Source organism: Equus quagga, chromosome 6 (assembly GCF_021613505.1).
Source record: "Equus quagga isolate Etosha38 chromosome 6, UCLA_HA_Equagga_1.0, whole genome shotgun sequence".
NCBI classification, from domain to species: Eukaryota; Metazoa; Chordata; class Mammalia; order Perissodactyla; family Equidae; genus Equus; species Equus quagga.
In genome coordinates this window covers 60,426,070-60,444,665 of record NC_060272.1, presented here as the reverse complement: position 1 = coordinate 60,444,665, position 18,596 = coordinate 60,426,070, and the positions used below count along the sequence as shown (strand labels likewise).

The 18,596-nt window shown below is 36.5% G+C and overlaps 1 protein-coding gene across 2 annotated transcripts in view; it reads right to left on the bottom strand.

Annotated features, from left to right (window-relative positions):
* Nucleotides 1–18,596, bottom strand: part of FNDC3A (fibronectin type III domain containing 3A) — a 197,051-nt gene that overhangs the window by 67,184 nt on the left and 111,271 nt on the right. The window contains exon 1 of one of the 2 annotated variants that reach the window (XM_046664278.1): nucleotides 1,231–1,331. The exons of the other annotated variant lie outside the window; for it this stretch is intronic. Coding sequence (XP_046520234.1) covers nucleotides 1,231–1,237 — 7 coding nt within the window. The 5' untranslated portion in view covers nucleotides 1,238–1,331. Of the gene's footprint in view, nucleotides 1–1,230; nucleotides 1,332–18,596 lie in introns of those variants that run through there. 2 annotated transcript variants of the gene reach the window in all.

Here is an 18,596-nt window from a genome sequence, read left to right as displayed (position 1 = left end):
ATTATATTTAAGTGTGATACTGAAAATAGAACACAACAAACTCAACCTAAAATAAACCTGCAGTAAATACATTACTAGTTGCAGTCCAGGAATAATGATTAACTCATCTCCCTATGAAGTAATCATTTCACCCTAGCATGGAGATTTTCTTATCCTAAGGCAGAAATGGTATACAGTTATATATTTTTTTTAAAAAGACAATCATGGATACCATATTTAATATCTAAAATACTGGTGTGAAGTAACATTCAACACTGAACACATAAAACTCCCATTGTATAAACATAGTAAAATACAAGTGTTGATGTTTATAACTACCATACAGCACCATTTCTGTTGCTATTCCTGTCTACAGTAGCAAAACCCTTTATAAAGCCTTCCATACTTAATGATACAAGTGTTCCATTACTTTCTTGTGTCAACAATACTTTTTAATTTACAAATACTAAAAAATTAACCACAAAACGTGATTAAATGCAGTAAGCAGATTTTGTCCCAATGAAGACGTTAAATGTGTTACAGACTCTATCAGTAAATGCACATATGGCACAAAGATATCTGAACTGGAGATGTACCTGGCAACTCCTTAATAATCTACATGATTTAAGCAAAATCTACCCCAAATCATAGAGCTACTGATTTTTTAAGAACATATTTCCTATTCCAAAATCTTGCAGAAGAGGAAACAATTCTATTCACCAACTGTCTTAGGAATTTGAGAAGCCCCTCACCTCACTTCCTTAAAAAGTGCCATCAATGACTTAAAAAAGACATTTCATCTAATAAGTTAAATTATTCTTTATCTTTTCTTCATTACTATACATTCACGTTTAAGAGTGTTTTTTTAAATGAAGCTACTAATTTTAAACGAAGCTACTAATTTTAAATTCTTAAAATGCAATGGGCTGCTGACGTGCTACACATTCTTTATAAGTAAGCTTTCACAATGGCTTCCAAATAATCTAATACCAATTTTCAGATTTTAGTTGTAATATGAAAAACCTAGTAAAACAAATGCATTGCAAAGGAATATTCTGTGGAATATAAAATCAGCCCAACTCTACACACAATCTTATCTTTTTATAACTACATGGTAACAATTTAAAATATTTTTATAGCAATAGATTTGGCATCTATTGAAAAAACACACAGCATGACTTCAAATTAATACAATGCTTTCTATGTTTTAAAATAAAAGCAGAATGTTCAAAAACAGTCAGCAAATCTTACCACTCATTTTGTTTTTACAGTAGCAGCAGAGAACAAGAAAATCCAACAAGGAAACAGCGTAGTACACGTTAACAGCTTTAATTGGAGAACGGCTTTCGCGTTTTTTTTTTTTTTTTTTTTTTTTGCAAAGCTGCGAGAGGAAAAGATCCTTTGACCGAGTCACGTGATAACTATCACATGACCTGCACTGACCCGCGGAAAAGGAAGGGGAAAAAAAGGGAACGTTCCAGCTGGCAGCATTTCGGGTATGGTAAATGATTAAAGGATTTCTACTGCCGCTGCCTTGAATTTGACGATGTTTCATACTTCCTTATGAACCGCTCAAAAGCTCGCCGTAATATACGTACAGAAATACATATTCGATGTAAAACTATTCTGTTTTCACTTTTCTCCCATAACATCACAGGCACTGTCTTCTCATTCAAATTTTATTATCCAGCACGCTGCTTAGAAAGTTTAGGATACATATAACATTTATTAATTTAGAAGATTCGTCCTGAAATGTCCTTGTGTAACTTGATCCACCCTCCGTATTTAATCCTTAAGGAACGCCCACAGTACTTGATCAATGTGTTCCTCAAATGTGGAATTTATGTTTCAGGCTGGCATTTGCCTCTCAAGCTTATAAAGGCTACCCCTTTTTTTTTGTTTGTTTCACTTTCTTTTTTTCCTGTTTGTTTTTTTTAAAGATTTAACTGTGACATAAATACGGATAGGTGGTGGGTGGAATTCTTACTCATATCTATGAAATCTGAAAAGACAGGTTTAGGCTCAGAGCACTCTACTCAAGCACACATGGAGACCAGGAAGGAGACCAAATGTGTTCAGTTAACAAGAGAAGACTGTAAGAACTTTCGGAGGTCTTTTCATTACTTTATGGTGCTATGTAAGTTAAGGAAATTTATTAATACCTAATGCAAACATACAGGTAAGGATAATGATTGTGATTTGTAATAAATTGCACAATGGAAAGAAAATGGATTTTGGTATCAAAAGATATAAGTTTTAATAACAGCTTCAATATTTATTACCAAGGCAATTTATGGCTCCTCTTTGAGTCTGTTTCCTTCTGTAAAAAGGTTAAAATAATCAACTTCATAGCATTGTTGTGAGAATCAAATTAGATAAATTTACAGTACTGAGTACACTGGTTGGCACCACTCTATAAATGATAGTTATTATTATAAGTAAATGTATGATCACCATGCGTTTTCAAAAATAATAATTATATAGTGCAGAGTATGTGCCAGGCACCATTTGGAGTGTGTTACATGTGTTAATTCACTTAATCCTCACAATAACTGAAGTAGGCATCATTTATACGTAAGGAAACTGAAGCAGAATGCAGTTAAGTAACTTGCCAAGGGCACACAGTGAGGCAAAGCCAGGATTATCTAAGGATAAGGGTATATTTAAAAAAATATATGTAAACCATGTTTGAAAAGGCTCAGTCACCCAAAAAGGTGGAAAAGAACTGGTAAGAGATAACCTGGAGCAATAGGTTTCAATAAATACATTCCAGACACCCAAGAGGAGGTAAGACACTAAAGGACCATTCTCACAAGTGGGAGAAGGGTAATTATTAACTTCTAAGTTCTTACTAAAAGGCCAGGCTTCCCTGAAGAACAAGACTTAAGAGCAGAGAGTCTCCTGGTCTCAACAGAATCTGCTGGTAAATGTTGGACTCAACCTCTCAGTAAATCCAACCATGCTTCTGATCTTCAGTTCCTAAACAAAAAGCAAGCCCCTGCCGCCCACTTCCTCATTTTGGCTCACGTTCTCGCACAGCTGTGTTTCCATTTCTTGATTCTTTCTTTAATTGATTATCTCTTTCTCAATTCTTTCCATTGTACTCATTAGAACCTTTTCCTCTATTATAAAGAAATTTCCTTATATCCCTCAACCTTTTCACAGAACACTGGTTCCTGTGCTTCCTCTAAATGAAACCTGGCTCTCCCCAGGACAGTTTTTCCAGCAACCCCTGAGAGCAGAGGCTTCCCATTCTCTCCTGAGGCAGTCTCCAGATACCCCAAGGCTGCTTCCCATTACCACTGTTGTTCCCATTTCATGCTAAAGTTTCTTTTTCTTTGAGATCATCCTGTCAGTATACCACCCTCTACCCCGTCACTGCTGTCATGCTCAGCCCTCATTTATTGAGAACTTTAGCACTGTGTTGACGGTTTTTTGTCTCTATCCCAATTCTTGCCCATCAGCACAATGAATTTAATGTCCAAAAAACCTAGGCTCAAACTTTCTTGAACTCCTCTTCCATTCTGTTTTTAGTAACCCACATTCAAAGACATCCTGGAACCTATCACTTAGAATTCCACTATCTCATCTTTGAAATCTTAACCTTTCATATTTTAGTCTCTGGGCACCACATCTACCTTTCATCTCTCTAATTCTCTTTCCTCTACATTTGTTCTTTCTCATAATGATCTCTCTTCTCCTGACCCAGCATTGCCTTCAGTGCCTTATTTCCTTTCCAAACATCCATGTCTTCCTTTTACTTCCCTTCCCTGGAAAATCCCCAATTTTAATCCATCAGATAGTTACCTTCTCTTCTCTTAGACTTGAACTCTAGAAATCTAGACTGGCATGTTTATAAGTTTAGTTATCTCCAACCTTAACTGAGCAGTCAGCATTGCTCTGGAATCCTTTCAGGAATTTATCCTAATAACCCATCCTATTTTCTAGAATGATTATCAGAGATCCTCACTACTCTTTAAGGACCTTCCCCAACCTGACCTCAAGCACTTATCTCAGAATAAAATTCAACTCTTTCAAGGTTATCTACAAACTTTTCTCACCTCCTTTTTCTGTTTACAGAAGAATCACTGTCCCTTCACTAAGTCAAAGCTCTTTCTCCACTTCTACTCTTGATCTGATCTCTTATTTTCTCCTCCACTGGGTCTTTGCTTAATTGGTCATTTCTGTCTTGTTCACTATTTTCAACTGTCTTCAGGACTCTTCTAACAAGACTTAGCTCTATACCTTTACTATCCTTATAGTTGGCACAGAGTTCTAATGCCCAGGATTAGTGACACAGTCCATACTTTTAAGGACTTTTCAGTTACAATAAGGAAAATATAAGATAGATGTATTTTGTTTCCTAAAGATCTTGTTAATTCAACAATGTGCATCAAACATTTTTTATAGGAATAAACATAAAATGAGAAGATGCATTGAGAACATTAAAATTATAGGAATGAATTATGCAAGAATGAGCATATTTTTCATTTTCTCTTTCTTACCTGATTATATGACAATTTTAGCAAACTTAAAATGCACCTGCTTTTTATTTTCACAACACTATCTCAAATATTTTTGCAGAGCGCTCTCTTAAATTAATAGCACGACATGTCATAGCCACTGTTTGGACTTCCTGATACCATTTTAACATTAACTATTAGCATTCCTGGACTACTGATTTTCAGGTAGGCTTGTCAATACAAGCACTAGCACTATACTTGGGTGACTTTGTTTATAAGCACTTATTGCATACCAGACACTGGTCTAAGTGCTTCACAGAAATTAACTCATTTAATCTGCATAATATCCCTAAGAAGTAGAATATTACTATTTCCATTTTACAGGTGAGGAAAGTAAGATACAAAGAGGTTAAGTAACTTGCAAGGTCTCACAGCTAGTAAGCTGTCAATAGAATGAGGTGGTCTAGCTCTGAAATCCATGCTCTTCACCACTACATTACACTGCCTCTGTTGTTTAGGATATAACAAATTATAAAATAAATGAGAAGACTGCAGCACAAAATTCATTTGAAGATAAACCACAAACAGAAAAGGCACTAAACCAGATAGTAAAGCACCAAACATTTGGATGAAGACTCCACACAATACTCCCCAAATATCTGCCAGTTGCATATAATGATAACAAAGCAAAATGTACCTAAATGTATCTCACTGAAACTGTTCCAAAGAAAGATCCTAAAAGTTTCTAGTGAGTGATATGGAAACAGTCAGTGAATTACTTAATAGCCAACCTGTTCCAAAAGATAATTTAAGATATAAGAGATACACACAGTACCAAAAACAAAAGCTAAAAAAACCAAAACAAAAAAGATGACAAATTAAAGAAAACAGAAAATTAATATAGGGAAAATTAAGATAGAAAAAAATAATATAAATAAGAACTGAGGCTGGTCTTATGCCCTTTCTAGAACCAGGCCATAGAATGCCTCTGGTTTATATGAGCTGAAACGTGATTAAAATTAAGACACCAAGGACCACACTGTCAAGCTAGTCCTTATCTTTTGCAAATCAAGTATGTCTCAAACTGCCATAGAGCATGGCCCCAATAATTTGGCTTGAAAAAAACTAAAGCAGATATAATCCACTGCTGACTTCTGCCATATATAAAATTCAGTAAAGCATCTAAATAAATGTCTAACTTTAAGCAATGTACTCTCAAAAATAATTACAGATGGTCCCCAACTTACAATGGTTTGCTTTACGATTTTTTGACTTTACAGTGTTACATTCAGAAACTGCATATACACTATGATACACATTCAGCAGAAACTGTATTTTGAATTTTGATCTTTTCCCGGGCTAGCAATATGTGGTACGATACTCTCTCGTGATGCTTAGCAGTGGCAGCGAGTTGCAGCTCATGAGGGTACACAGCCAATACACTTGCAACCATTCTGTACCCATACAACCATTCTGTTTTTTCACTTTCAGTACAGTATTCAATTACATGAGATATTCAACACTTTATTATAAAATATGCTTTGCGTTAGATGACTTTGCCCAAATGTAGGCTAATGTAAGTGTTCTGAGCATGTTTAAGTAGGCTAGGCTAAGCTATGATGTTCAGTAGGTTAGGTGTATTAAATGCATTTTTGACTTACGATATTTTTAACTTATGATGGATTTATCAGGACATAACCCCATTGTAAGTCTAGGAAGACCTGCAGTAGCAAAATGAACAGGTAAGACAGCTGAATCAGTTGGCTTGCAGAAGGGGATTCTATGAGGCAAATTAAAAGGCGGAAGAGTTGGCTCTGCTTTTATAAAATTCTTTCCAGCAACAAACAAACAACATCAGTTGTTTACTAAGGTTGCTCTTAGACTGTAGTAATACATCTGGGTCATTTGCATGTCAGAAAATTTAAGAGGCAGACTCATTTAGCTCAGCAAAAAGTGGTTCAAATCATTAAGATATAAATTTAAAAGAATGGGGATGTGAAATACGTCCCTCTTCTACTCCTCTACAAATATATACCTAATCCTTCAAAAGACTGACTGACCATGAAGGTGACCCTCATTCTTGTGGCAGTACAGGTTCTGAATAAGCATCTAAATAACAAGTGGTAAGCTCATGCAGCTTAGACCATAACTGATGCATGTCCATGGAATCAATGGACCAAGGTAAGGTCAATGAAATCTGCAACTAATCAAGTGCTCTATGGGGAGAGTCTATTGCTGGGAAGTGACTGACCATGATATATGCAAATAATTACAGGAAGAGAAGAGGAGCAAAGGATTAGAACGTATAACTTTGTTCTTGGGCACAAGTCAAACCTTGTTTCTTTTAAGCCTCTCTTTATTTGCTTGCCCATGTTTTTCCTCTTTTGTCTTTCAGGGGCCTTAGTCACCTTGCAGATCTGGCCACACAGTAGCATTTTCTTTTTCTATGACTTTCTCCTTTACTTATATTAAACTAAGGTATCAATTTAACAAACTTTTTTTTGTTTTTGGTGGAAGATTAGCCCTGAGCTAACTGCTGCCACTCCTCCTCTTGTTGCTGAGGAAGACTGGCCCTGAGCTAACATCCATGCCCATCTTCCTCTACTTTATATGTGGGATGCCTATCACAGCATGGCGTGCCAAGCAGTGCCTTGTCCGCACCCGGGATCCGAACCAGCGAACCCCGGGCTGCTGAAGCAGAACATGCGCACTTAACTGCTGCGCCACTGGGCTGGCCCCCCAAAAGTTTTATTTTACATGATGCATGCCAGTAGGAAGCAAATGTGAGGATCATCCTAAAACCAGACATGTTTTAGATTGACTGGGACACCAGTGAGGTGGCTAGATGAGGTTAGGAGGCTAGATATTAACCAGAGAATGGTAAATACCGACAGATATCTGTGTTCTAATGTAGTATTTCCCAAATATTTGGATTTATGTACCAGTAAAATTTCAAAACAAATTCTGGGGACTCATTAAGGTAACCAGCTTTTTATTGGGCCAAGTGATGTCATTAAAAGGAAACCAGGGAGAAATTAAGGACAGATAGAAGGAAGTCTATCCTATATTTTCACATCAATTCATCGAGGAAGGATATTTTAACCTCAAAATAGTAGGAGGGAGTTCAGAATTTTAAAAAAGTCTCTAGGTTGAATAAATTTAAGCTTACTGAAAAATCACTATATTATCCTTATTTTCTCCATTTCTTATACTGGTGAAATTTCCCCAGTTCTGTGGACAAAGATTTAGGAATAACTCATAGTAGTAAGAGAGATAAAGATTTGTCCTCAAGGCTGGCTAAGCTGTGGTGATGGAAGAGGGAGAAAACAGAGCAGAGGATGGGTAACTATATTATCATCATTCAATCTAGGACCCCTTTGAAAGTGAAAGAGAACACTAAAAAATCATTAAAATTCTGTATTTGGAATAGTTCTTCACTGACTGACAAATTGCTTTTATTATATTGAGGGACATGAAAAAGAATTCTATTAAAATTATGAAAAAATAAAATGCTTTATTAAAAAACACATATGCACATACATCAAAGAGCATTTTATAGCCTTCTTTATGTTGAATATATGAATACTAAAGAGTAGTATTAGCAGAACAATTATTCTTGGTACACATCCATGTATTTTAATCAATTTGTTAGCTATATCTGTCTCTAATTCCATATCACTGATATTTAACTGAAAATTTTCTTTTTCCAATGTAGTCTTACTTTTAATTCTTTCATAAAACTGCCTGCAGGAGCTGGCCCGGTGGTGTAGTGGTTAAGTTCGCACATTCTGCTTCAGTGGCCCGGGGTTCGCAGGTTTGAATCCTGGGTGTGGACCTACACACTGCTTATCAAGCCATGCTGTGGCAGTGTCCCACATACAAAAAATAGAGGAAGACTGGCACAGATGTTAGCTCAGGGCCAATCTTACTCACCAAAAAAACCCTGCCTCCAACTATTGTATTTTATGATCAATAAATTTGAAGCTGTTGATATCTTCAATTGACTTTCTACAGTATTTTAATTTAAGACTATAATACTTGTATTAAGAAAATACTCTGATTCTGAGGTGCTATCTGGTAAGGTGGGAACAAATTCTGCTAAGTCGAGGACATTCTCAGTTCTATTTTTTCCTTTATGAAATGTATAAATATTTCAGTCCAAATATTTTCACTGGTACTATAACAATACCTTCAAATATTTTTACAAACAAAACTCAACTGAATTGTCTCTACTTACGATTCTTTTGAATGTTTTACCAAATTTAGAATTTTTTTTAGCTCGTTGCTGAAAGGGTTTATTGTAAAAGAAAAAAGCACTGCCACTAATAGTTATAGATTTATAAGATGAACGACAAAACTATTCACACTCTTTTTAATATATTCTAGGCAGGGGTATTTAGAATTTATTTCCTCCATATATTTCATATTCATCTAACCTATACACTTTCCAGTGATCCCTCTAACTGGTGGCCTGGTTACACCAAATGGCCAGCAGGGGCAGCAGCATCACATTCTTCAGGAGTCACCAACACCAGGAGACTGGAAGGAGTTAGCAGTCCCTGGCCCTCAATATCTTAGAGTACTTTGCTTTACTACTAAGTATCTTAACTGCTATCTTTGACTTGCTTCTCACAAGGGTCAGGAAAAGAGAAACAGTTTATTCTGGTTGCCTTGAGATTTAATCACAGGTTAAAGTGAAAACAAGAGATTGATAAACTGCTTACTAGAGAACATGGCAGAAGCTGGAAATACAAAATGGTGGTCGACCAGATGCATCACAGCTTATTTTAATAGAACTACTAATTATACTCTGTTAAAAAATGAAAAGTCTGGGACAAATATTAAACTGGTTAGATACACGATGAGAGGCATAAAATGGGACTGTCCTAGACAAATTGGGGCATGAGGTCACCCTATTAATGGGAGATGATTATTTGTTAAGACTATAAAACAGCTGGCAACATTTATTCACATGAGGCAAGCAATTAGCACAGGCCTTGAATCTACGAATTTAGCAAGTGGGTGATTATAATTTGGGAGCAGAATGAGGAAGAAAGTTATCAAAGAAAGAGAAAAGATCAAGGTCATTATTTATGGCTTAGATGTTTAGGGGCCTTTCATTTCCTTGAAAATTTATTATTCTTTTTTCAGGCTGGATAAATTAGACTTCTTAGACTAGAGGCCTAAGTATGATTCAGAATTATGGGCAATTTCATTTATTTATATACAGGTAATTGAAAATTTCTATAAGTAGATTAGCTAGGCAGTTAGATTTATCAGTGATAAGCACACTAAATAGGAAAAGTCTGAAGAATGACTATCATATTATGGTTAGAATCTACCTTTAGCACTAAATTGAACTGTATACAGATAGAAAACGAAGTAGGAGATGTGTTTACCAACCACCTGTTTCTAAACAGGACGTTATTTTTAGTGCTTTTGTTTAGAAAGCTACAAAGGCTGTGATATTAATGTGCATGAATGTAGCAGGTCGTGAACACTACTATTTTTAGTATCAGTCTAATGTGAACAATAATGAATCATTCTTTGTTATTCTACTAGGAAACAGTGGTTGGGATTTACTCCAGCACATTAGGTTAACTGTGTCTCAATAACTGCACACCCACACGCTGACATCACACAGGCAGTGATACGGATCAATGACGCAAATCCTGTCAGGATCAAACATTAAGGCCACAGCGGTTGAAAAAAAATGCCCACACTGACAGGGGAGACCAGTCATCCAACATGCACAGACTGCATTAAATCAGCACTGCTGATGTTGAAAAGAGTTGTGTTCAGTTCTTTTTTACATAATAGCTAAGCCTTTTCACTTTAATTACAGATTTTACATATAACAGACTCTGTATTTATCTTTAAGTTTCCCTACAACTTCTGTGGTTTAAGGTCTGGACCTTTGAAAACATGTCTACCAGCCACGTGTTATCTGGAAAATGGCCATAGTAGCCAGGCTCTTCAGACAGACCTTTTTCATAACATGCCAACATTTATTACCCTTTTTAAATAACATGTTGTGCTTGACAAATAACATTTAGATTTACATTTGGAGCATTATGCCATGGCCTCACAATTCACTGCTACCTCACAGTCTTCTTCCCACTGTCAGCTTATTTGGGCTCCTGCTGTTTTTAGTTTTATTGACATCAAAATATTAATTTTTCCCAATTATTTTATTGAGGTCATAATTGTTTATCACATTGTGCAATTTCAGATGTACATTATTATTTATCAGTTTCTGTGAAGACTATATCATGCTCACCACCAATAGTCTAATTTTTATCTGTTCAAGATCCATATGTGCCCCTTTACCTCTTTTGCCCACTCTCCCCAACTCCTTCTCTGGTAACCACTAAACTGTTCTCTTTATTCATGTATTTACCTTCCACATATGAGTGAAATTATACGGTGTTTGTCTTTCTCTGTCTGGCTTATTTTGCTTAACATTATACCCTCAAGGTCTACTGCAAATGATTTTGTCTTTTTTATGGCTGACTGGTATTCCATTGTGTATATACACCACATCTTTATCCATTCATCAGTTGATGGGCACTTCGGTTGCTTTCACATCTTGGCTATTGTGAATAATGATGCAATGAACATAGGGGTTGCATAAGTCTCTTTGCATTGTTGATTTCAGGTTCTTTGGATAAATACCCAGTAGTGGGATAGCTGGGTTGTTTGGTATTTCTATTTTTAATTTTGGGAAATCTCTATACTGTTTCCATAGTGGCTGCACCAGTTTGCATTCCTACCAGCAGTGTATGAGGGTTCCCTTTTCTCCACATCCTCTCCAACATCTGTTACTTATTGTCTTGGTGATTACAGCCATTCTGACAGGTGTACAGTGATATCTCATTGTAATTTTGATTTGCATTTCGCTAATAAATGGTGATGATGAACATCTTTTCATGTGCCTTTTGGCCATCTGTATACCTTCTTTGGAAAAATGTCCGTTCATATCCTCTGCCCATTTTTTGATTGGGTTGCTTTTTTTGTTGTTGAGCTGCAAGAGTTCTTCACGTATTTTGGAAACGAACACCTTGTCAGATATATGATTTGAAAATGTTTTCTCCCAGTTGGTGGGCTGTCTTTTGTATTATTCATGGTTTCCTTTGCCTTCCAGAAGCTTTTTAGTCTGATGTAGTCCCATTTGTTTATTTTTTCTTTTGTTTCCCTTGTCTGAGAAGACATGGTATTTGAAAAAAGGCTACTTAGACCGATGTCAAAGAGAGTACTGCCTACATTTTCTTCTAGGAGTTTTACGGTTTCAGGTCTTACATTCAAGACTTTGATCCATTTTGAGTTAATTTTTATGTATGGTGTAAGATAATGGTCTACTTTCTTCTTTTGCAGATGGCTGTCCAGTTTCCCCAACACCATTTATTGAAGAGACTTTCCTTTCTCCATTGTATGTTCTTGGCTCCTTTGTTGAAGATTAGCTGTCCATAGATGTGTGGTTTTTATTTCTGGGCTTTCAATTCAGTTCCATCAATTTGCCTGTCTATTTCTGTATGAGTACTGTGCTTTTTTGATTACTACAGCTTTGTAGTATATTTTGAAATCAGGGATTGTGATGCCTCCAGCTTTGTTTTTTTTCTCAGGATTGCTTTGGCTATTCGGGATCTTTTGTTGCCTCGTATGAATTTCAAGATTTTTTGTTCTTTTTTCGTGAGAATGTCATTGGGATTACGAGTGGGATTGCACTGAAGCTGTAGATTGCTTTAGGTAATATGGACATTTTAACTATGTTTATTTTTTCCAATCCATGAGCATGGAATATATTTCCATTTCTTTATGTCTTCTTCGATTTCTTTCAATAATGTCTTATACTGTACAGGGTATAGGTCTTTCACCTTCTTGGTTAAATTTATTCCTAGATATTTTATTTTTTTTGTTGTTGACTGTAAACGGGATTGTATTCTTCAATTTCTGTTTCTGCTAGTTCATTATGAGTGTATAGAAATGCAACTTATTTTTCTTAGTTGATTTTGTACCCTGCAACTTTGCTGTAGTTGTTCATTGTTTCTAATATTTTTCTGATGGATTCTTTATGGTTTTCTATATATAGAATCATGTCATCTGCACACATTGAGAGGTTCACTTCTTCCTTTCCAATTTAGATCCCTTTCGTTTATTTTTCTTGCCTAATTGCTCTGGCCAAAACCTCCGGTACTATGTTGAATAAGACTAGCAAGAGTGGGCAGCCTTGCCTTGTTCCTGTTCTCAGAGGGATGACTTCCAGTTTTTCACCTTTGAGTATGATATTGGCCATGGGTTTGTCATATATAGCCTTTATTATGTTGAGGTACTGTCCTTCTATACCCATTTTGTTGAGAGTTTTTATCATAAATGGATGTTAGATCTTGTCAAATGCTTTCTCTGCATCTACTGAGATGATCATGTGACTTTCATTCCTCATTTTGTTAATGTGGTGTAGCACATAGATTGATTTGCAGATGTTAAACCATCTCTGCGTCCCTGCTATAAATCCCACTGGATCATGGTATATGATCCTTTTAACGTATCGCTGTATTTGGTTAACCAATATTTTGTTGAGAATTTTTGCATCTATGTTCATCAGCAATACTGGCCTGTAATTTTTCTTCATGTTGTCCTTGTCTGTTTTTTTTTTATTTTTTTTATTGAGTTATTGATAGGTTACAATCTTGTGAAATTTCAATTGTACATTAATGTTTGTCAATCATGTTGTAGGTGCACCACTTCACCCTTTGTGCCCACCCCCCACCCCACCTTTCCCCTGATATCCACTAAACTGTTCTTGGCCATAGTTTTAAATTTCTCATATGAGTGGAGTCATACACAGATTATCTTTCTCTCGCTGGCTTATTTCACTTAACATAATTCTCTCAAGGTCCATCCATGTTATTGAAAGTGGAATGATTTTGTTCTGTTTTGCAGCTGAGTAGTATTCCATTGTATATATGTACCACATCTTCTTTATCCATTCGTCTGTTGATGGGCACTTAGGTTGCTTCCACATCTTGGCTATTGTAAACAGTGCTGCAATAAACATTGGGGTGCACAGGACTTTTGGGATTGCTGACTTCAGGCTCTTTGGATAAATACCCAGTAGTGGGATGGCTGGATCGTATGGTAGTTCTATTTTTAGTTTTTTGAGGAATCTCCATACTGTTTTCCATAGTGGCTGCACCAGTTTGCATTCCCACCAGCAGTGTACGAGGGTTCCTTTTTCTCTGCAACCTCTCCAACATTTGTTGCTATTAGTTTTAGATATTTTTGTCATTCTAACGGGTGTAAGGTGATATCTTAGTGTAGTTTTGATTTGCATTTCCCTGATGATCAGCGATGATGAGCATCTTTTCATGTGCCTATTGGCCATCAGTATATCTTCTTTGGAGAAATGTCTGTTCGTGTCTCCAGCCCATTTTTTGATTGGGTTTTTTGATGTTTTGTGGTTGAGTTGTGAGAGTTCTTTATATATTAAGGATATTAAGCCTTTGTCAGATATATGACTTACAAATATTTTTTCCCAGTTAGTGGGTTGTTTTTTTGTTTAAATCCTGTTTTCATTTGCCTTGAAGAAGCTCTTTAATCTGATGAAGTCCAATTTGTTTATTCTTTCTATTGTTTCCCTTCTCTGAGAAGGCATGGTGTCCAAAAAGATCCTTTTAATACTGATGTCAAAGAGTGTACTGCCTACGTTTTCTTCCAGAAGCCTTATGGTTTCAGGACTCAGCTTTAGGTCTTTAATCCATTTTGGGCTTATTTTGGTGAATGGTGAAAAGGAATGGTCAATTTTCATTCTTTTACATGTGGCTTTCCAGTTTTCCCAGCACCATTTGTTGAAAAGACTTTCTTTTCTCCATTGTATGCCCTCAGCTCCTTTGTCAAAGATAAGCTGTCCATAGATGTGTGGTTTTATTTCTGGGCTTTCAATTCTGTTCCATTGATCTGTGCACCTGTTTTTGTACCAGTACCATGCTGTTTTGATTACTGTAGCTTTGTAGTATGTTTTGAAGTCAGGGATTCTGATGCCTCCTGTTTTGTTCTTTTTTCTCAGGATTGCTTTAGAAATTCGGGGTCTTTTGTTGCCCCATGTGAATTTTAGGATTCTTTGTTCTAATTCTGTAAAGAATGTCATTGGGATTCTGATTGGGATGGCGTTGAATCTGTAGATGGCTTTAGGTAGAATGGACATTTTAATTATGTTTATTCTTCCAATCCATGTACATGGAATGTCTTTCCATCTCCTTATGTCGTCATCCAATTCTCTCAGAAAGGCCTTGTAATTTTCATTATATAGGTCCTTCCCTTCCTTAGTTAAATTTACCCCAAGGTATTTTATTCTTTTTGTTGCGATTGTGAATGGTATTGTATTCTTGAGTTCTTTTTCTGTTGGTTCATTACTGGAGTATAGAAATGCTACTGATTTATGCAAATTGATTTTATACCCTGCAACTTTGCTGTAGTTGTTGATTACTTCTAACAGTTTCCCAATGGATTCTTTCGGGTTTTCTATATATAAGATCATGTCGTCTGCAAACAGCGAGAGTTTCACCTCTTCCCTCCCTATTTGGATTCCTTTTATTCCTTTTTCTTGCCTGATTGCTCTGGCCAGGACCTCCAGTACTATGTTAAATAAGAGTGGTGATAGAGGGCATCCTTGTCTCGTTCGTCTTTTCAGGGGGATGGGGTTCAGTTTTTGCCCAGTGAGTATGATGTTGGCTGTGGGTTTGTCATATATGGCCTTTATTATGTTGAGGTAGTTTCCTTCTATGCCCATTTTTTTCAGAGTTTTTATCATAAACGGCTGTTGGATCTTGTCAAATGCCTTCTCTGCATCTATTGAGATGATCATGTGGTTTTTATTCCTCAGTTTGTTGATGTGGTGTATCACGTTGACTGATTTGCGAATGTTGAACCATCCCTGTGTCCCTGGTATGAATCCCACCTGATCCTGATGTATGATTCTTTTGATGAATTGCTGAATTCTGGTTGCCAAAATTTTGTTTAGAATTTTTGCATCTATGTTCATCAGTGATACTGGCCTGTAGTTCTCTGTTTTCGTGGTGTCCTTGTCAGGTTTTGGTATCAGCGTGATGTTGGCCTCATAGAATGTGTTAGGAAGTGTTCCATCTTCCCTAATTTTTTGGAATAGCTTGAAAAGGGTAGGTATTAAATCCTCTCTGAAAGTTTGGTAGAATTCCCCAGGAAAGCCATCTGGTCCTGGGGTTTTATTCTTTGGGATGTTTTTGATTGCTGTTTCAACCTCTTTCCTTGTGATTGGTCTGTTCAAATTGTCTGCCTCTTCTTGAGTGAGCTTTGGGAGATTGTAGGAGTCCAAGAATTTATCCATTTCCTCTAGGTTATCCATTCTGTTGGCATATAGTTTTTTGTAGTATTCTCTTATAATCTGTTGTATTTCTGCAGAGTCTGTTGTTATTTCTCCTCGCTCATTTCTGATTTTGTTTATTTGAGCTTTCCCCCTTCTTTTCTTTGTAAGTCTGGCTAGTGGTTTGTTAATTTTATTTATCTTCTCAAAAAACCAGCTCTTTGTCTCATTGATCCTTTCTCCTGCCTTTTTCGTTTCAATAGTATTTATTTCTGCTCTGATTTTTATTATTTCTCTCCTTCTGCTGACTTTGGGCTTCATTTGTTCTTTTTTCTCTAGTTCAGGTAGGTGTGCTTTAAGGTTACTTATTTGGGATTTTTCTTGTTTGTTAAGATGTGCCTGTATTGCGATGAATTTTCCTCTTAATACAGCTTTTGCTGTATCCCATATGAGTTGGTATGGCATGCTATCATTTTCATTTGTTTCCAGGTATTTTTTATTTCTTCTTTAATTTCTTCAATGATCCATTGCTTGTTCAGTAGTGTGTTGTTTAGTCTCCACATCTTTGTGCCTTTCTCAGCTTTTTTCTTGTAATTAATTTCTAGCCTTATAGCACTATGATCTGAGAAGATGCTTATTATTATTTCAATTTTTTTAAATTTGTAGAGGCTTGCCTTGTTTCCAACATATGGTCTATTCTAGAGAATGTTCCATGTGCACTTGAGAAGAATGTGTATTCAGCTCCTTCAGGGTGGAGTGATCTATATATGTCTATTAAGTCCAATTCTTTTAGTTTTTCATTCAGCTCCACTATTTCCATGTTGATTTTCTGTCTGGATGATCTGTCCATTGATGTGAGTGGGGTGTTGACGCGTCCCCTACTATTATTGTGTTGTTTTTAACATCTTCCTTTAGGTCCTGTTAATAGTTGCTTTATGAATCTTGGTGCTCCTGTGTTGGGTGCATAGATATTTATAAGCGTTATTTCTTCTTGATGAAGTGTCCCTTTGATCATTATATATTGTCCCTCTGTGTCTCTCTTTACCTGTCTTATTTTGAAATCCACTTGGTCTGATATGAGAATTGCAACACCTGCCTTTTTTCCCTTGCTATTTGCTTGAAGTATTGTCCTCCACCCCTTCACCCTGAGCCTGTGTTTGTCCTTGGGGCTGAGGTGTGTTTCCTGGAGGCAACAAATTGTTGGATCTTGTTCTTTAATCCATTTTGCCACTCTGTGTCTTTTTATTGGAGAGTTCAATCTGTTCACATTGAGAGTGATTACTGATGCATGTGGACTTAATGCTGTCAATCTGTCGCTCATTATCTTGTTTTCCTGTGTTTCTTTTCCTGTGTGCTTTAGACTACCCATTTAATACTGCAATTTCTTATGCTAGGTTTCTTAGATTTTTCCTTATCTATGATTTGTGACTCTGTTCTGTACTTTATTTTAGTGTCTACCTTGAAGTTTGTATTTAGAATCTCGTGTATAATATAGTCTATTCTCTGGTGGTCTCTTACTTACTCAACCAATACTGATTTAGACCCTTTGCTCTTCCCCTCCTAAATAATTATTTTCATTTTTTATTCCAACTCGTCTTATTAATTTGTAGTTAGAGTGCTAAGATCGTCCTTGTTTTGCTTGTTTCCTTATTTTTACCCTAATGCTATAGTTGAATATTTGCTATCCTGTTCTGGTTCTATCCATCGGTCTCCCTAGTCTGTGGATTGTGTCCCCTTTCTCCCTTTTTTCTTTTTTCAAGTATGAGTGCCTTCTTGAGGACTTCTTGTAATGGAGGGCTTTTAGTTACAAATTCCCTTAACTTTTGTTTGTCTGGAAAAGATTTAATTTCTCCCTCATATCTGAAGGAAATTCTTGCTGGATAGAGTATTCTTGGCTGAAGGTTTTTATCCTTTAAAGCTTTGAATATATCATTCCATTCTCTCCTAGCTTGTAGGGTTTCTGTAGAGAAATCCGCTGACAGTCTGATAGGGGCTGCTTTATAGGTTATTCTCTGTTTTTTTCTTAGTTCCCTGAGTATTCTTTCCTTATCATTTCTATTTGCCAACTTTACTATTATGTGCCTTGTGGTGGGTCTTTTTACATTGACAAATCTAGGAGATCTAAAACCCTCCTCTACACACATTTCTCTGTTGATCCCTAGATTTGGGAAGTTCTCTTCAATAATTTCGTTAAGCACACTTTCTGCACCATTTTCCTTTTCCATATTCTCGGGAATTCCTATGATCCTTATGTTCTTACTCCTCATTGAATCCATTATCTCTCGGAGATTTTCCTCATTTTTTTAAATTCTTAGTTCTCTTTCTTACTCTGTCTGGCGCCATTCAACCTGTCTGTCCTCGATTATGCTGATTTGCTCCTCTATGTTGTCTACACGGGCATTCAGGGAATCCATATTCTGTTTTGTCTGGTCCATTGTGTTTTTCATCTCAAGTAATTCTGTTTGATTCTTCTTTATGATTTCAATCTCTTTTGTGAAGTAACTCCAGAACTCAGCTTGTTTCTCTTTCTCTCTACCTCATTGAGTTTTTTTTATTATAGCTGCTCTGAATTCATTATCACTGAGTTTACCTAATTCCAAGTTCTCAGGACTTAATTCTGTGTTTTTATTGTTTTCCTTCTGGTCTGGGGCTTTTATAAATTGCTGGATGGTAGAGGAGCGGTTTTTTCTCATGGTGGTAGAATTCAGTTGCAGTTACAGCCTGTCGCCACTAGATGGGGGTTGAGAGTGGCGTGTTAGCTCTCTGCCTTGGGGCAAGATGGCTGCGCCCACTGGCTTTGCTGGGGGGTAGGGGCTGTT